At 46.3% G+C, this 20873-nt stretch overlaps 1 protein-coding gene across 3 annotated transcripts in view; it reads right to left on the bottom strand.

Moving 5' to 3' along the window:
• The window catches only part of LOC137421956 (WD repeat-containing protein 7-like), a 523854-nt gene that overhangs the window by 456563 nt on the left and 46418 nt on the right, over nt 1-20873 (bottom strand). For 2 of the 3 annotated variants that reach the window (XM_068108572.2, XM_078773034.1), the window contains exons 3-5: nt 17018-17124; nt 9293-9371; nt 8818-8992 (exon numbers count right to left, since the gene is read on the bottom strand). In XM_068108572.2, coding sequence (XP_067964673.2) covers nt 8818-8992; nt 9293-9371; nt 17018-17124 — 361 coding nt within the window. Of the gene's footprint in view, nt 1-8817; nt 8993-9292; nt 9372-17017; nt 17125-20873 lie in introns of those variants that run through there. The other variant, XM_068108574.2, reaches the window with a different exon arrangement.

Below are 20873 nucleotides of genomic sequence, written 5' to 3' on the forward strand. Positions count from 1 at the left end.
CTCGCCGTGGCGAAGGCCGAATTCGACGCGTTGGAGCACCTCGGCATCATGTGGCGCTCCGATAGCGCGTGGGGCTCGCCACTGCACATCGTGCCAAAGCCGGGGGGTGGATGGCGCCCGTGTGGCGACTACCGCCGTCTCAATGACGCTACCACCCCCGACAGGTACCCGATCCCGCATATTCAGGACTTTTCCGCCCGTTTGGCGGGACGGGTCATCTTTTCGAAAATTGACCTGATACGGGGCTACCACCAGGTACCTGTCCGGGCGGCCGACGTCCCGAAGACGGCCGTCATCACGCCGTTCGGCCTGTTCGAATTTTTGCGGATGCCGTTTGGCCTCAAGAACGCGGCCCAGGCGTTCCAGCGCTTGATGGACGGCGTGCTGCGCGACCTGCCGTTTCTTTTCGTCTATCTGGACGACATCCTCGTCGCCAGCACGTCCCGCGCCGAGCACCTCCTCCACCTCCGAACACTGTTCGGTCGCCTCAGCGAGCACGGCTTAATTGTCAACCCGGTCAAATGCCACTTCGGCGCGACGACCGTTGACTTTTTGGGCCACCGCATCACCAAGACCGGGGCCGTGCCGCTGCCGACCAAGGTCGAGGCCATCACCACGTTCCCGCGTACCCGTTCCATCAAGGCCCTCCAAGAGTTCCTCGGCATGGTGAAGTTTTATCACCGATTCGTGCCCCGCGCTGCTCAGCTCATGCGGCCCCTTTACGAGGCCCTCCAGGGCAAGCTGGCCAAGCATGACATTCTTTGGTCTGCGGCCATGGACGCGGCCTTCGCCAGCGCCAAACGGGCCCTCGCCGACGCAACGCTGCTGGCTCACCCGGTGCTCAACGCGCCCATCGCCCTCACTACGGGCGCCTCCAACTACGCGGTGGGCGCCGTCCATGAGCAATGGGTGGACGGGGTTTGGCAGCCACTCACTTTTTTCAGCCGGCAACTCCGGCCGAACGAGTTAAACTACAGCACGTTCGACCGCGAGCTGCTCGGGCTATTCCTGGCCGTTCGCCATTTCCGACACCTTCTGGAGGGCCGCCCGTTCACGGCTTTCGTCGACCACAAGCCGTTGGTCTACGCAATGGCTAAGGTCACGGAGCCGTGGTCGGCCCGCCAGCAGCGCCACCTCTCCGCCGTGTCGGAGTTCACCACGGACATCCAGCACGTCGCCGGCAAAGACAACGCCGTGGCCGACTGCCTTTCGCGGGCCAGCGCGAACGCGGTCCACCTCGGCGTGGACTTCGCGCTCATGGCGGCCGACCAGACCACCGACGCCTCGGTGCAGGCACTCCGCGCGGCGGACACGGGCCTCCGCCTGGCCGACATCCCCTTCGCGGGCACCGTCCTGCTCTGCGACGTCTCCCAGGGCCAGCCTCGCCCCATCGTGCCCGTTTCCTGGCAGCGCCGCATCTTCGCCTCCATCCACGGCCTTTCTCACCCGGGCCGGAAAGCTTCTCAGAAGCTGGTGTCGGCGCGTTTCGTCTGGCACGGCCTTCGACGAAACATCCGCGACTGGGCCAACGCCTGCACGGCCTGCCAGCGAGCCAAGGTCCACCGCCACACCCAGGCCCCGCTGGCACCTTTCGCCGTGCCTGAACGGCGTTTCGAGCACGTCCACGTGGACCTGGTGGGTCCCCTGCCCCCCTCGCAGGGGGTTCACCCACCTGCTCACCATGGTGGACAGGACCACCAGGTGGCCGGAGGCCGTGCCCCTCACCTCCACCACCACCGCCGACGTGGCGCAGGCGTTCATCGCCACCTGGGTCGCGCGCTTCGGCGCACCAGCGGACATCTCGTCCGACCGCGGCCCACAGTTCACGTCTGAGCTTTGGGGCGCGGTCGCCCATTCGTTGGAGGTCACGCTGCACCGCACCACGGCCTACCACCCCAAGCCAATGGGTTGTGCGAGCGGTTTCACCGCTCCATGAAGGCCGCACTCATGGCCGGCCTTCAGGACGACGGTTGGGCCGACCGGCTGCCGTGGGTCCTTTTGGGCCTTCGCACGGCCCCCAAGGAAGACCTCCAGGCGTCCGCCGCCGAGCTCGTCTACGGCCAGCCGCTCCGCGTCCCGGGCGAATTCGTGCCCGACGCTACCAGTCCCTGGTCCGCCGCTCGGCAGCGCTCGGACCTCCAGGAGGCCGCCCGACGATTTGCCCCCGTGCCGACGTCCCGCCACGGTGGCCCCCAGTCCTATGTCCCCCCGGCGCTTCGCACAGCGGAGTACGTCTTTGTGCGTCATGACGCGCACCGGGGGCCACTCCGGCCGCCGTACGACGGGCCCTTCCGGGTCCTGCGATGGGGCGACAAGTCTTTCATCGTCGACTTCGGCGGCCGGCCGGACCGGATTTCTGTGGACCGCCTCAAACCGGCGCACATGGACGTCGACCGACCACCACGGTTGGCCCTTTCTCCGCGGCGAGGCCGCCCCCCGTCCACAGTTCCCCCCGCTCGACCACCCACCACCACGTCGGACCCCTCCCCACGACCCTCCAGGGGTCGCTTCGGCCGGGTCATCCGGACCCCCCTTAAATTGACCCTGCCGGTGCAGGTCGATTCTGGAGGGGCGTGTGTAGCGGTTACCGCTGGATGCACACAATCGCCTTGCACCGGCCAGAACACGGCCAGACGCGCCTCTCCCGGGCATGCCCGGACTCACTGTTCCCGGGCACGCCCGAACCTCCCGGGCACGCCCGGTCTCGTCTTTCCCGGGCATGCCCGCTCTCGCCTTTCCAGGGCTCGCCCAGAGCGTCCGGGCATGCCCGCTATCGCCTTTCCAGGGCTCGCCCAGAGCGTCCGGGCATGCCCGCTATCGCCTTTCCAGGGCTCGCCCAGAGCGTCCGGGCATGCCCGCTATCGCCTTTCCAGGGCTCGCCCAGAGCGTCCGGGCATGCCCGCTATCGCCTTTCCAGTGCTCGTCCAGAGCGCCCGGGCACGCCCAGCCTCGACTTGCCAGGCCGCAGCCAAACACGCCCGGGCAGGTCCAGACTCGCCTTTCCAAGGCTCGCCCTTGATACCCGGGCATGCCCGGTATAGCTTTTGCCGGGCAAACTTCCCGACATAAATGTGTATATATATTGCTGCCCGGTAAACGGGCTTTTCAGAGTACCCGAGTGTGATACATTTATTAAACCTACTCGGACGAATTTCCATCTTTGGTCGCGTCAATTCTTTCAACTCGCGTTGGAGCCCAGCTCCTTCAATATGATAAATGGCATTAAGTGTCTGTGGAAAAAGTGATGATGGAATGCAGTCAACAAAAATGGCTTTGCAATAATTTTGTACTTTAGCAATTTACATTTCATTTATATTTGATAATATTTTTTGGTATCGCATCTTGGCGATATAAAAGCATACATTCAAAATCTTACAATTTAAAGCTTTTTTTTTTTTTTTTTTTTTTTTTTTTTTTGTTTGTTTGTTGTTGTATACAAGATCGAGGCTCGTGAAAGAGCAAAAATTAATGATATACCAAAAAAAAAACGTACAAAACTACACTTCACACAATGACACGCACATTAACAATGGGGCCTACGACCGCACAATGGGCAAAGGGCACACAGCAGTCTGCTTGACCTGTGCATGATCGCCCTACCAGGATGGTCCAGAAGCAGTGCACTTACCTTTAAACTGTCTTGACTGGGTTTGATTTACGACCAGACTATAAACTGGGATTGGTGTTCATCGGCAAGGCCTTGCAAAACATAGTGTGCCGTCCCACAGATGGACAGTAACATGGGTGTCCCATCAGCTAGCATTCGGTGTTGGATGTTAAAGTCCCGCTCTCTCATATCTGCACGTCACCCGTTCTCTTATCTTCCCCCATCCAAAACCTTGATCTTTTCTACCCCCATCAATTTCACCCCAGAACCACTTTTTGGAAATACCGACCTCTTTCCTTGAAATCCTAGCAGTGTCCATGTGTTTTATACCTCTCCCACCCCCCCCCCTTCCCATGCCTCCTCCCCCCAAGCTCTCTCCCTCCCACCGATCTCCCGATGTCCCTGTTCTCTACTGTTGTACTTGTGTGTTTCCCTCTCTCTCCCCATCTTGTCTCCCGCTCCCTTTATTGTATGCTTTTTCATGTATCCGTTTGTTTTTTGTGATTAATATTAGCTCTTACACGAGCCTCGATCTTGTACACAAAAAATAAAAAATAAAAAATAACTCTGCTTATCATGAATGGTAGGTGAACAAATTCTAAATTCCTGCCCTGAGCTACAGGGGTCATCAGCAGATTAGTTGCACCCCTAGAAATGAAGTTGCTTGCAGGACAAACTCTTAACTCACTCCAGGGCCCAATAAGCATACAAAATAAATATATTTTGATTCACTGTAGAATGTGCAAGTAGAATGTGTGCTTCATTTACCATGCACAGGTACACATGTACAAGCATTGTTATTGCATGGCACACTACACTTGTATGCTTTCTGTTCATTATCCCCAGGCTTTTTGAAAAAACAGGTGGATATTTTAATCGGCTCCGTCTGTCTTTCTGTCCGTCATGTTATCTCCTAAACAGCTGTACAAGAAAGAGGCGCAAGAGCAGCATCATTGTGCCCCCCCCCTCCCCCTCCTGAAGCAGGGCCAAAATATCAAATTCCGAACAATACAATTACGGGCACATTTTAAACATTTCTAAATGAAACCTTGTATGTATGCAATCAACATTGGGGGACGCATGAAATATGTAACGATTTATTTTGGATTTGACCCCCAGTTCATGCCCCAAGGGGTGGAGACGTCAGGTCGAAGGGGTCAAAATGGGGGGGTGGGGGGGCGACTTTTAACTCAAAATTTGATATTGGGTCATTCCTGGTGGAACTTTTTGCCATCCTTCAACTTTGCTTAAGGTGGGGAGCATGGGGATTATCAATGGCGTGCCATTGACTTCATTGACGTAATTGATTGCTCCACTTTGAGTTAAAAAATAAAATTCTGTGTTCTTGAAACTTTTGATGCAAATCAAATGGTTGGAGGTTTTTGGAAAGTAATGCATGCAGCACTTACATTAGTAAGGCATGGCAAATTGGATGATTATGCACTGTATAACATTTTCATTTTATGCAAATTGCATATGCATTGCATTGTTCACTTGCATTACATTGTTCACTTGCATTGCATTGCTCACTTGCATTGCATTGTTCACTGGCATTGCATTGTCCACTTGCATTGCATTGTTCATGAGCATTGCATTGTTCACTAGCATTGCATTGTTCACCTGCATTGCATTGTTCATCTGCATTGCATTGATCATCTGCATTGCATTGTTCACGAGCATTGCATTGTTCACTGGCATTGCATTGTTCACCAGCATTGCATTGTTCACCAGCATTGCATTGTTCACCAGTGTTGCATTGTCCACTTGCATTGCATTGCTCACTAGCATTGCATTGTTCACCAGCATTGCACTGTTCACCTGCATTGCATTGTTCACTCGCATTGCATTGTTCACTAGCATTGCATTGTTCACTTGCATTGCATTGTTCACTTGCATTGCATTGTTCACTTGCATTGCATTGTTCACTTGCATTGCATTGTTCACGAGCATTGCATTGTCCACTTGCATTGCATTGCTCACTGGTGTTGCATTGCCTCACTAGTGTTGCGTTGTGCACTAGCGTTGCGTTGTGCACTAGCGTTGCGTTGTGCACTAGCGTTGCGTTGTGCACTAGCGTTGCGTTGTGCACTAGCGTTGCGTTGTGCACTAGCGTTGCGTTGTGCACTAGCGTTGCGTTGTGCACTAGCGTTGCGTTGTGCACCAGCGTTGCGTTGTGCACTAGCGTTGCGTTGTTCACTAGCGTTGCGTTGTTCACTAGCGTTGCGTTGTTCACTAGCGTTGCGTTGTTCACTGGCATTGCATTGTTCACTGGTGTTGCATTGTTCACTAGCGTTGCGTTGTTCACTAGCGTTGCGATGTTCACTAGCATTGCGTTGTTCACCAGCGTTGCGTTGTGCACTAGCGTTGCGTTGTTCATGAGCGTTGCGTTGTTCACTAGCTTTGCGTTGTTCACTAGCGTTGCGTGGTCATTAGCGTTGCGTTGATCACTGGCATTGCGTTGTTCACTCGCTTGCGTTGTTCACTAGCATTGCGTTGTTCACTAGCGTTGCGTTGTTCACTAGCATTGCGTTGTTCACTGGCGTTGTGTTGTTCACTGGCGTTGCGTTGTTCACTAGCGTTGCGTTGTTCACTGGCGTTGCGTTGTTCACTGGCGTTGCGTTGTTCACTGGCGTTGCGTTGTTCACTGGCGTTGCGTTGTTCACTGGCGTTGCGTTGTTCACTAGCGTTGCGTTGTTCACTGGCATTGCGGTGTTCACTGGCGTTGCGTTGTTCACTAGCGTTGCGTTGTTCACTAGCGTTGCGTTGTTCACTAGCATTGCATTGTTCACTAGCATTGCGTTGTTCACTAGCGTTGCATTGTTCACTCACATTGCATTGTTCACTAGCGTTGCATTGTTCACTAGCGTTGCATTGTTCACTTGCATTGCATTGTTCACTCGCGCTGCGTTGTTCACTAGCGTTGCATTGTTCACTAGTGCTGTATTGTTCACTCGCATTGCATTGTTCACTGGCATTGCATTGTTCACTAGCGTTCCATTGTTCACTAGCGTTGCATTGTTCACTAGTGTTGCATTGTTCACTAGTGCTGCGTTGTTCACTAGCGTTGCATTGTTCACTTGCATTGCATTGTACACTAGCGTTGCGTTGTTCACTAGCGTTGCATTGTTCACTCGCATTGCATTGTTCACTGGCATTGCATTGTTCACTAGCGTTGCGTTGTTCACTAGCATTGCGTTGTTCACTAGTGTTGCGTTGTTCACTAGCATTGCGTTGTTCACTAGCATTGCATTGTTCACTAGCATTGCATTGTTCACTAGCGTTGCATTGTTCACTGGCATTGCATTGTTCACTAGCGTTGCGTTGTTCACTAGCATTGCATTGTTCACTCGTGCTGCGTTGTTCACAAGTGTTACATTGTTCACTAGCGTTGCATTGTTCACTAGCATTGCATTGTTCACTAGCGTTGCATTGTTCACTGGCATTGCATTGTTCACTGGCGTTGCGTTGTTCACTCGCATTGCATTGTTCACTGGCGTTGCATTGTTCACTCGCATTGCATTGTTCACTCGCATTGCATTGTTCACTGGCATTGCATTGTTCACTAGCGTTGCATTGTTCACTAGCGTTGCATTGTTCACTAGTGCTGCGTTGTTCACTAGCTTTGCATTGTTCACTAGTGTTGCATTGTTCACTGGCATTGCATTGTTCACTAGCGTTGCATTGTTCACTGGCGTTGCATTGTTCACTAGCATTGCATTGTTGACTCGCGTTGCATTGTTCACTAGTGCTGCGTTGTTCACTAGCGTTGCATTGTTCACTAGTGTTGCATTGTTCACTGGCATTGCATTGTTCACTAGCGTTGCATTGTTCACTGGCGTTGCATTGTTCACTAGCATTGCATTGTTGACTCGCGTTGCATTATTCACTAGCGTTGCGTTGTTCACTAGTGTTGCGTTGTTCACTAGCGTTGCATTGTTCACTTGCATTGCATTGTTCACTCGCGCTGCGTTGTTCACTAGCGTTGCATTGTTCACTAGTGCTGTATTGTTCACTCGCATTGCATTGTTCACTGGCATTGCATTGTTCACTAGCGTTCCATTGTTCACTAGCGTTGCATTGTTCACTAGTGTTGCATTGTTCACTAGTGCTGCGTTGTTCACTAGCGTTGCATTGTTCACTTGCATTGCATTGTACACTAGCGTTGCGTTGTTCACTAGCGTTGCATTGTTCACTCGCATTGCATTGTTCACTGGCATTGCATTGTTCACTAGCGTTGCGTTGTTCACTAGCATTGCGTTGTTCACTAGTGTTGCGTTGTTCACTAGCATTGCGTTGTTCACTAGCATTGCATTGTTCACTAGCATTGCATTGTTCACTAGCGTTGCATTGTTCACTGGCATTGCATTGTTCACTAGCGTTGCGTTGTTCACTAGCATTGCATTGTTCACTCGTGCTGCGTTGTTCACAAGTGTTACATTGTTCACTAGCGTTGCATTGTTCACTAGCATTGCATTGTTCACTAGCGTTGCATTGTTCACTGGCATTGCATTGTTCACTGGCGTTGCGTTGTTCACTCGCATTGCATTGTTCACTGGCGTTGCATTGTTCACTCGCATTGCATTGTTCACTCGCATTGCATTGTTCACTGGCATTGCATTGTTCACTAGCGTTGCATTGTTCACTAGCGTTGCATTGTTCACTAGTGCTGCGTTGTTCACTAGCTTTGCATTGTTCACTAGTGTTGCATTGTTCACTGGCATTGCATTGTTCACTAGCGTTGCATTGTTCACTGGCGTTGCATTGTTCACTAGCATTGCATTGTTGACTCGCGTTGCATTGTTCACTAGTGCTGCGTTGTTCACTAGCGTTGCATTGTTCACTAGTGTTGCATTGTTCACTGGCATTGCATTGTTCACTAGCGTTGCATTGTTCACTGGCGTTGCATTGTTCACTAGCATTGCATTGTTGACTCGCGTTGCATTATTCACTAGCGTTGCGTTGTTCACTAGTGTTGCGTTGTTCACTAGCGTTGTGTTGTTCACTAGCGTTGTGTTGTTCACTAGCGTTGCGTTGTTCACTGGCGTTGCGTTGTTCACTAGCGTTGCGTTGTTCACTAGCGTTGCGTTGTTCACTAGTGCTGTATTGCATTGTTCACTGGCGTTGCATTGTGTTGCCAACTGTCCTTTGTACATGTTCTGAGTCGTCAGCTGAGTGCCGAGCATCTTTGTGTTATCAACTGCGCACTGTACCTATAGCTCCTCTGTGACTGAGTACAGATAGGGCGACGATCCAGTCGGGCATGAGTTTTGAGGAGAGGCGACCAAGGAGCTGCAGTGATCTGGCATCTATAACAGTGACATCGGTGTACTCGCCGCAACAAAGCAGAGTTTGCGCAGCTGTTCCCCCCCAAGGCCTGCGGTAGAACTAAGGAGGTAAAAAAGATCACAAGATTGACATCATCAAAAGGTTCTTTCAGGGGATTTATAAAATGGTGCCATGGTGCCATGGTCTTTTCACAGCAGGCCAGATCAATAAAGTCAAAATCCAGTTTATGTGGTCAATCACGTTCTCGAGCAATGCTTTATCAGAAAATCCATGCACAGTAATAGATGGTAATGCACTAATATTGGAGAGTTGAGACTATTATATTGTGTCAAACTTATAAAGATTATTTAAAGGAACCAAAAATGATTTCCTATTTGTTAACGATGGTGGGAGACTTACATTCATAGCCGAGTGGACATATGGCAGCTTCTCGCTCCTCAAGCATCGTCCATCCTTTTCATCCCAGAGGGAAATCTCTCTGTCCAGAGGGCACGAAAGGTCAGTGCATGGTATTACGGGACTGTGTGCAAAATGAACTGTGAAATTTCAGACATCGATTCAAGAAAAGATCCTAAACAAAGAACCTGTCTGTGTGTTTGGTCAATCACACCGGTGCCACACATTTACTATTAATTTACTTAAACAATCTATTTCAATCAACTGAGAGGTCGACTTTATTAGACTTAAAATCCACATCCTATTTTGAATAACCCATCGGTAGCATCTCTGTCACCACGTCCGTGGCCGAGAAACATTACTTAGGATATTTTACATGCACATGATTCCATAGATGGGACATCTGGATTAAGGCCCCCCTCCAAATGAAGATGTGCCCTCTGCCAGTCCAACTTGATCAACTCGACAAGCTGGCAGATGACTCCTAAGAGCGCACGCTTGGGATCGATGACATTAGAGGCTGGAGAAACCCAGAAGAAACCTGGAGTGTGCATTGTGGAAATCTGATTGCTAGTTTGTTGCTCGAATTTCTTTGATCGGTTAAAAATGAGCTCGGAAACATGGAGTGTTCCAAAATGCAATCTGCAAGCTGATCAACATGAAGCCATGTAGAAGTAAAAGGTTTATTGATTACTTTCATGTTCAATTTGCTAAGATTCATTGCGATCTTAGTGAAGCACAAACGATCGATTATGTCCTATTATCGCCATGTGCAATGTAGTAAACGCACGTTCTGCCATGACGTCAGAAATTGTGTTTTTGCCGCATTTTCCTTCAAAACAACCGAAGCCTGACTCAACGTAGTTGCATGGCTGCTCTCGCAGGCCGCAGGGCAAAATCCTACAGATCGCCTGGATCACATCGGTGGCCCTTTTCACAAAGTTTTGAAGACAATGTCCCCTAAAGGTGACTATGAAAATTTGGTGGTTTGTGAGCTTGCGGCGCCACCCTGTGTTAACTGGAGTGGTCTACAGATTTTGCAATGTAGGTTTTTGAGTTGTATTAAAACACATTCGGGTAATCTGGGCCTCAGTTCAATAAGACGAGTTAAATTACAGTAGGGGTTGTAAAAAAAAAAAATACAGAAGTTACATATAAGTAAACGTTATTCATTCTTATCTCGAGGGAGAGTGGAGAGAAGTATGAGGAGAAAAAGTGAGATTTTATGATGTCACCAACTTTGGACCAATGAGCTATTGGCTTACAATTTGAAAAAGGTCTCTTACACCCCAAAGTCAGCTGACATAATCTGTCGTTAGACCAACTGTGGCAATGAGAGTATTGGAATAAAATTCTCTAACACAGAGTCACACAGACACACTGACAAAAACAGAAGAACACGTTCACATAGAGGCACACAGCCACACACTGACACTGACACATACAGAGGCACACAGACACACACTGACACACACAGAGGCACACAGACACACACTGACACATACAGAGGCACACAGACACACACTGACACACACAGAGGCACACAGACAAAGACATTGAAAAACACACACAAACACACACAGACACATACAAACAACACACACACAAATGAGGTTACACACAGACATGCACAAACACACAGACATGCACAAACACACACAAACACACAGTGACACACAGACATGGACAAAGATACAGACACATACAGACATAGACAAACACACACAGACACACATAGAGATGCACAGACATGCACAAACACACAGGCACACACTCTTGTGAGTCGATGCATGTCAACACGCACTCTGTCTATTGCTCAATGCATCATGGGAACACTCAAGAATACGTACTTGAATGTATCCAGTGGTGTGTCACTGGTCTCACTTTCAGAAGAAAAATATCTCCGAGGAAGGTAAGCTTCATAAAATCAGGAGGAAAAGTATTAAATATCTGCTTATATAATCACATCCATCTACACAATAGGAGAGTCGTTTGTCAGTGTGTGTGTGTGTGTGTGTCTGCGTGTGTGTGTGTCTCTGTGTGTGTGTGTGTTTGTGTCTGTCTGTCTGTCTGTCTGTGTGTGTGTGTGTTTGTGTCTGTCTGTCTGTCTGTGTGTCTGTGTCTGTGTCTGTGTGTGTGTGTGTGTGTGTGTGTGTGTGTGTGTGTGTCTGTGTGTCGCCATTTTTCTCAGGAATGGCTGAACGTATCTTCGTCAAACTTTCAGAGGTTCATCAGTGAGTGTCTGGGAGTGAGGTTCATCAACCAACATCAAATTAAATCACAATTGAAAAAAAAAAGTTCGTTTTTTGGGGGGATTAACAAAAAAAACAAAACTTTATAGTGCCTGAAATACAGTGCATTCAGAAAGTATTCAGACCCCTTCACTTTTTTCACATTTTGTTATGTTGCAGCCTCGTGCTGAAATCGTTTAAATTCATTTTTTCCTCATCAATCTCCACTCAATAATGTCATTATGGGGTATCGAGTGTAGATTGATGAGGGAAAAATGAATTTAAACGATTTGAGCATAAGGCTGCAACATACCAAAATGTGAAAAAAGTGAAGGGGTCTGAATACTTTCTTAATGCACTGTGTATAAAAGGTAATATTAAATTACCCCGATTAGTGTGTGCATGCGTGTGTGTATAATATCACATTAAATATAAATTTCCCTTATTGCGTGTCGGTCGGGAGGAGTGTTTAGGCACCAACAAAAAAATGCCAAATTTATTTCTTCAAAATGCCAACAGGATTAGAACATCACCAGGCAACGACGGGTACTCCTGCTAATTTAATATAATGCGGACATATATTTGGTCTGAATTTGAGGATTGGGAGAGTGGATGTGGGGAAAAGAGAATGAATGGGGTTATAAACTTCCTGGAACATGAACCACCATCTTCCAATCCAACCACCCCCATCCTCTCCTGCAATTGCAGGAACTAGGGCATGCCCGTACTATATATAGTATATCTAAAATTATATCCCCCCCCTCTATTTACATGAAATGGTTTGGTCCAAAGCGAACGGCTTGCGAGTACGGTGACAATCCCCCCCCCCCTCTATTTACATGAAATGGTTTGGTCCAAAGCGAACGGCTTGCGGAGTTTGGTAAAGAAATCGCCATAGCGTGCACAAACGCGCAGGAAAGCGAAAGAATCGCAAATTAGTTTTAATTAGTTTTAAAACATAGTTTAACGCCAACATAGTTTGCCAACGTGAAATAAATGAATACGCTCTCAAATGTGCCGTCCGAGGCAGAGTCTGTTCGGCACGTTCGGCACACGTGATAGCTCGCTGCTCTCTGATTGGTTGAATCGTTTTTTGGACATAGCTCGGTAACTACTTGTCCGATTAATATGAAACCTTGAAAAGGCACATCCTCGGGTCCCCAGCAATATACCTGGCAAGTTTAAAGTATATCGGACCCGTGGTTGTCGAGAAACAGCGGTCACAGACATACAAACATACAAACATACACACAGAGATTACTGGAATTATAGATAGACTAGGGCATGCCCGTACTATATCTATATCTAAAATTATATCCCCCCCCTCTATTTACATGAAATGGTTTGGTCCAAAGCGAACGGCTTGCGAGTACGGTGACAATCCCCCCCCCCCCTCTATTTACATGAAATGGTTTGGTCCAAAGCGAACGGCTTGCGGAGTTTGGTAAAGAAATCGCCATAGCATGCACAAACGCGCAGGAAAGCGAAAGAATCGCAAATTAGTTTTAATTAGTTTTAAAACATCGTTTAACGCCAACATAGCGGCAACATAGTTTGCCAACGTGAAATAAATGAATACGCTCTCAAATGTGCCGTCCGAGGCAGAGTCTGTTCGCCACGTTCGGCACACGTGATAGCTCGCTGCTCTCTGATTGGTTGAATCGTTTTTTGGACATAGCTCGGTAACTACTTCTCCGATTAATATGAAACCTTGAAAAGGCACATCCTCGGGTCCCCAGCAATATACCTGGCAAGTTTAAAGTATATCGGACCCGTGGTTGTCGAGAAACAGCGGTCACAGACATACAGACATACAAACATACAAACATACAAACATACAAACATACAAACATACACACAGAGATTACTGGAATTATAGATAGATGCCAAATTTGTGTTAAAAATGTGGCTGCAGCAGCTTTCTTTGAACAGAAGCAGTTCATATTATGTCGGACAATTGCTTCCATTAATTAAATCCGGAAAACATTTAATTGTTCCAATCTAATCCCAGCTACAACTGGTCACATCGTTGAGCAACCGGTCATGCGATGAAGTAACTCGAAATGTGATGACTCCTTAGTTCAATCACTGCCGGTTGGAAGATACTTGTGAAGAAGAGTACTACCCTGCATTGGCCTGTTCCTTTCTAAAGATCTGATATTTTTAACATTGACAGGTGAATGCTAGCAGGTAGACAGGCAGTTCAAAGTAGGGTGGGGAAGTGAACCCAGATTAGAAAGCGCAAAGGCTGCAACGTTGAGTACGCTACCTCTGAGCTTCGGAAGCTAAACCAGCTCTTCTGCCTATAATCAAATTGATATACAGACTTTATAGTGATTCAGCGAGTAGTTACTTTGGCTGGTACTGTGGATAAGTTGCATATTTCTTGTACCTAGTTGAGCGTAGAGTGACTATACCTTCCCTCGTTGGAACCCTTCCTGATGTCATTGTCTTGGTCGCCTTCCATCATGAAATCCGATCACATTATACTCATGACTAAACAGATGACGCATACAACAAAAAACTGAAACAAAGGTTTTTTTGTTCTTTTCAATGTTTTTTCTTTCGGAAAACAAACAGGTAGAGCGATTCAAAATCCTGCATACCAGGAAAAGTTCAGATAGACAACTTATAACATCCACATCAAGTAAACACCTCCCTTACAGCGTGACTCAGACATTACATTATTTAATATTGAACTCTTACAAGATCCTTTATTTAATTAATGTTTTACCGGTGGGGAAAAACATTACAAAACTAGCGCTTCCAGGGAAGCAGAACTCAACTGAACTGACTGGACAACTGTAAAGTAGGTCGGGTCTCACATGCCAAGTTTGATGAAAATTCGTCAATATATGTGGACGCTAGATTGTTAACGTCGTTCCAGAGCTGAAAAAATATGCCGGCCTATGGCGGCCATTTTGTGACAGATCGGGTTGACATGCGATAGCAACCTACCTTGTGTGGTAAGAGTCTCACACACCAAGTTTGATCAAAATCCATAAATATTTGTGGACGTTAAAGTCTTAACGTCGTTTCGGAGCTGAAAACAATATGGCGGCCCAGGGCGGCCATTTTGTGACGGATCGGGTTGGAATGCAATAGCAACCTACCTTGTGTGGTAAGGGTTAAACATTCTAAGTTTGATCAAAATCTGTTAATATTTGTGGACGCTAGAGTGTTAACGTCGTTTTCATGACCAAAAACAAAATGGTTGCCTCACTCCGCCATTTTTCAACGGATCGGGCTGAAATGTAATACCAACCTGGTCCTTGGAGTAAGGATGCTGCATGTCAAGTTTGATCAGAATCGGTGGATATTTGTGGACGCTGGAGTGTTAACGTCGAAAAGTTAACAGACGACGACGACGACGACAACAGACGACGGACGCCGGAGGGTTCAGTATGTGATGAACTCAACTGGACAGTAGTCCAGTAGAGTTAATAAACATGCTATTATTTAATTCATCATCTGTTAATGTTTTAAATAAAACTGTACACTGTGGCCCATATTTCCTGTTACCCGGTGTACTGCATTAACCCTATTCAAATACATTCTCTTGATGTACCTGGTAGTGACGCATTTATATTATTTGCAACAAACCAACTGATGAACATGACTGGCAGGAGAAAAAAAATAGCAAATCGACAAGATAACATGATTTGCTTAGAGGGTTTGCAAAGACGTAAGGAGCACCTTGTGATTTTGGGTACAACATGGGCTGTTTTAAATGTTTGAGGAGTGACATAATTACAATAGCTCAAGAAACTCAAATGTTATTTTTATATTTTTCAATATATAAGTGCATTTAATTAGTAAGGAAATATTTATCTTACTCATTATTTGCTTCTTGCTTATTATCCATTCATGCCACCTGGCATATGGAGCTTCTTTTGCCACTTTTGTTGATCTTGGCCCCAGGTTCCGATTACATTCCAGGTGAACGTCATTCCTTTCATCTTCTTCTCGACTATATGTCACCTGGTCTCTCTTGGCCGTCAAACCCCTCTCTTCCTGACAAGTGTCCAGTGTTACACTTATTTGACTTCCAAATTTCCTTGAGTCTCGTAAATGCCCCCCTTGCCTTTTGTACTTGTTGTAGTACATCTGCATCTCCTCCTCCAGTTATGGTAACCATGGACTCCAGATATGTAAACTTTGCCAGCATCTCTGATTGGTGAATTGGTGCACATGATGTTGTTGGTGTGTGGGGCATGTATGTTCATGCTTTCTGTTTTGGCTTTGGTATTATTCATCCTCACTTTCACTGCATATTCCTGCAGCATACTGACTTTGTCCTGCACGCTATTTAAGGACTGTGACATCAGGCAGATGTCATCTGCAAAGCAGAGTTCCATCAGCTTTGTTTCTCTTCTTCATCTTCTTTTTCTTCTTCTTCTTCTCAAATAATTGAGTATGTATAAACAACTATATACACTTAATAATTATACATACCATACTTAAAATTGAAAAGGGTAACATAAAAAATATTCGAGAAATATTATTGGAATATTGTGAACCTCTCGTTCTGGGAACATTTTGAACACTCTCATTTACCAATAATGTTATTGAATGCTTTCAACTTCCTATGACCTATATGTAACAATTATCACTCTCCCATCACAGACTGGTCGGTGGTCTCTCTGTCTTCTGCCCCCTCCTTTCTGGTCTTGCACCCTCTGCTCTTTCCGTGCTTTGTCACCCCCACACCCCTGCCCCCCAAGGTTCCTGCAGAGAGCACACGGTCCACTATCAACAACCCCCTTCTGTTGAAACTACCAAATCCAGGAACACTGCTCATCTCCTCTCACTCGTTCCTCTTTTTTCACACTTGTGAAATCAACTACCACATCCTCTTCAATTTCACTCTTCCCATCAGGTTTTTTATTCGGCTGTTCACCACCACCTCAGATCATCCCCAATCCAAAACTATGATTTTCGTAACCTACTTACCCCCCCCCCCCCCATCCCCCCACCTTTCACTCCTAACTCCTTTCAGATTTCCAGTTTTTCCTTCCTGTGTTTCCATCTACATCCATCCTAACCAGCCCATGCGTCCTCCCTTACCCCTCATTCCTCCCTACACCCATTGTTTTGTCCAAGTCTCCCTCTATTTTGTCCTTCAACTCAGCTGTTAGTGCCCCACTTATCTGTACTGTTCCTGTTGTCCTGTTGTGTCCTGATCTGTTCAGCATTCCAGCTCTTCCACGAGCCTCGACTCTGTATACAAAAAGAAATATATCTTTGTCACTGTCCAGGCTTGCATCAAAAGCAGCTACTGTAGAAGGCGTAGAGATAAACTACTGTATGATGTGAAATGAGGTTACCAATTTTCACTCCTAGGTGTGGTCAACACCAGAATAGCATTCAAAAAGAACTAAAATGCCAACAACAACAACACCATTCCTGGGTGTTGCTTCTCCTGGTTTTGGTTTCACCCCTGTATACACCTCATACTCGACATGAGTGCAACCTCCATACAAGATTTGTTTCTCACCCATCATCAGCTGCGCTCACGAAGTAAGGCTCTTCCTTGTCATCACTGGCTCCTGAGAGGCAGGTAACAGCTGCATGATGTGCGAGGAGCAATGCACGCGGAGTCAGCTGGGAGGCACAAACCAGATGTGATGCACGCATACTGCAGCATATTATATATATATAATGACTTCCTGTACAAGAAACATCGATGCACAAGGAGGCCATTTGGCATATCAAAGCCTGCGCTACTATTATCAACCTATTGTTGTTTGTTTGTGCTTTTATCCTTTTCAAATGCTGAGTGTGAAGCAAGTAAGCAGCAAGTAGCATGAAAAAACTAGAGCTTCCAGGGAAGCAGAACTCAACTGAACTGTCTGGACAACTTTAAAGTAGGTCAGTTGTCTGTTCTAGATTTGACTTAAATGAAAAGCCAACAACATTGTGTAATAATATTAACGTCGTTTCGGAGCTGAAAACAATATGGCGGCCATTTTGTGACGGATCGGGTTGGAATGCAATAGCAACCTACCTTGTGTGGTAAGGGTTAAACAATAAACATTCTAAGTTTGATCAAAATCTGTTAATATTTGTGGACGCTAGAGTGTTAACGTCGTTTTCATGACAAAAAACAAAATGGTCGCCTAAGTCCGCCATTTTTCAACGGATCGGGCTGAAATGTAATACCAACCTGGTCCTTCGGGTTGGGGTAAGGATGCTGCATGTCAAGTTTGATCAGAATCGGTTGATATTTGTGGACGCTGGAGTGTTAACGTCAAAAAGTTAACGGACGACAGACGACAGACGACGAAGACGACAGACGACGGACGCCGGAGGGTTCAGTATGTGATGAACTCAACTGGACGGTAGTCCAGTTGAGTTACAAAGTCTTTTCTATGAGTTGGCCTGGGTTCAAACCACCGACCTCCAAGACTCAGAGTGGGCACTCGAACCATTACACCACCGAGGCTTCTAAACGAAGGGCTCGTCTGGGATTTTAACCCGGGACTTCTCGCACCCTAAGCGGGAATCATACCCCTAGACCAACAAGCCAGATATTGTAAGCACTTATTGATTGAAACCATGGAGGTTAGACCTGCCATTAAGAAAAAGTTAACAAGTAAACCCATAATTTCAACGCCATGATGGCAACAATCAAGTGGTCCTTCCTGTTCGGTGTTCCTTGAACACTGACTAATGTCCTCACTTTGGCAGCAATTCACAAAAAGAATAAGATTAACTCCACATATTAACCAAACTTGATATGTACAGTCACGTGAAAAAGTAAGTACACCCCCCCATGTAAAGTTTTGACTTTTTCAACATATTTCAACATACAGCTATTTGATCTTCATTTCAACAATATTGATAGATAAAGGCGATATAATATAACAAATATCATGAAACATTTACATTTTGTCGTCCATTGTATAATTTAAATAAACATAAATGCAAATTTCGCATGTGGAAAAAGTAAGTACACCCCTGGCTCTAACAAGTGGTATTGCCCCCTTTGGCAGAAACAACCTCAAGTAGGCGTTTCTTATAACTGTCTACCAGTCTCTGACATCGACTGGGAGAAATTTTTGCCCACTCCTCCATGCAGAATTCTTTCAGCTGTGCTACGTTTGAGGGGTTTCTTGCACGCACAGCTCGTTTCAAATCCCCCCACAACATCTCGATGGGATTTAGATCCGGGCTTTGACTTGGCCATTCCAGAACCCTCCATTTCTTTCTCTTCAGCCATTATTTGGTGGATTTACTGGTATGTTTAGGGTCATTGTCATGTGGCAAGTTCCACCTTCGGTTGAGCTTCAAGTTTCCGACAGATGGCTTCACATTATCCTCAAGCACCCTCTGGTACAATGAAGAATTCATAGTGGATTATATGATGGTGAACTGCCCAGGCCCTGATGCAGCAAAGCTGCCCCAAACCATAATATTTCCACCACCATTCTTTACGGTTGGTATCAGGTTCTTTTGGTCAAATGCTGTCTTTGGTTTTCGCCAAACATGTCTTCTGGTACTGTGGCCAAATAGCTCTACCTTTGACTCATCTGTCTGGAGCACATTGTTCCAGAAGTGCTGGTCTTTGCCTAGTTGTTCATTGGCAAACTTTCATCTTGCCCTGATGTTCTTTCTGGACAGCAAAGGTTTCCTCCTGGCACAGCTCCCATGTAGATCAAATTTGTGCAGCCTCTTTCTAATGGTAGACTCGTGCACTTTGAGATCAACAGTGGCAAGAGCTACCAGTAGGTCCCCTACAGATGACATTCTGGGGGTTCTTAGAGACTTCTTTCAGCATCTTGCGGTCTGCTCTTGGGCTGAACTTGCTGGCGCGGCCTGGCCTGAACAAGTTGGCAGTTGTTTGGAATCTTCTCCACTTGAAGATGATCTTCCGGACAGTCAAATGATTGATTTCAAATTGTTGGGAGATCTTTTTAAATCCCTTCCCAGACTCGTAGGCATCTATAACCTTCTTTCTGAAGGCCTCAGAAGCTCTTTTGATCTCGGCATGGTGACGCCGCACACTTCAACAACAAAGAGCGGACCAAACTAAATGTCTGAGGTTTAAATAAGACAGGTTCCTCTAAGATCCTCTCCAACGATGTTCTAATCATTTGCACCTGAGCTGGAGCACCTGATTCTAATTTTAGGTATTTGATGTAGTGATAAATGTAGGGGTGTACTTACTTTTTCCATATGCGAAATTTGCATTTATATTTATTTAAATTATACAATGGACTACAAAATGTAAATGTTTCATGATATTTGTTATATTATATCACCTTTATCTATCAATATTGTTGAAATGAAGATCAAATAGCTGTATGTTGAAATATGTTGAAAAAGTCAAAACTTTACATAGGGTGTACTTACTTTTTCACGTGACTGTAGATGCCCACGAATATGCATCGGCAGGCTGAAACTTGAAAATGATGACTGTCTTCTTGTATTAGAATCAAGATGGCAGCCATTTGGTGGAAGCACTTTGGCAGAGCAATAAGAAAATAAAACTGCCTAGGTTTTGTTCAAAGAAGGGGTTAAACTTCCCAACATTATTTGCAGACTTGCAGCACAGTTCAGCAGGGACAACCAGATTGTAGAAAAGGGTGTCCCCCTGCTCAGTGATCTAAAGTAGGTCGTCAATGTGTAAATGAAAAAGAACACCCTGGTGCCAGGCCATGGTATGGGGTTCATGTACCGACAAGTGGTGTGAATGCCCATGGCGCACAGAACAATCCAGGTATGATTGTGTAATTACCCTCATGACACTAGTACTAACTTTATCGTTAACTCAAACTTTCACTCATATCTGAAATTTCTCGCCTGGGTTTGAATCTCGGCCCAGCTATAAACATCATCCCAGTGTTTCGCATGTAGAGTCGTTGATCAATGTGGGTACCATCCCTCAGATGGATGTTAAACTGGGCGTCATTCTAAAAAATCAACTTAAGGCCAACAAAACTCTTGCACATCCCCAAAATAATATTTTCCTATTTTGATCAAACGGGTTGCTTGTTCGTGTTCCAATTGAAACCGCTGGCTCATGATGTGAGGATCCCAGGTTCAAATTTCATATACATTATGTGTTTGTCCATTGTCTACTACCAGCAGAGTACCCATCCTACAGGCAATCATGTTCCAAGTGTGCAACACATTTTTCTGCCATCTCTTGTTGAGAATATTTTCGGCTGACAACTGCTTTGGCATGGATTTCTTGCCGAATTCCTTTTGGTAATATTGCTGTTCAACTTAGGTCGCCATGGTTTTTGAGGCATCTCAATTTTCCAGGAATTTTTTTTTTTTTAAAATAACAATGAAAAAATATTATTCAAAAAAATTCTGAAAAAGGAAGTGTCATAGAGGACATTTTG

The sequence above is a fragment of the Myxine glutinosa genome, chromosome 2 (assembly GCF_964187855.1).
Source record: "Myxine glutinosa chromosome 2, kmMyxGlut1.1, whole genome shotgun sequence".
Lineage (NCBI taxonomy): Eukaryota > Metazoa > Chordata > Myxini > Myxiniformes > Myxinidae > Myxine > Myxine glutinosa.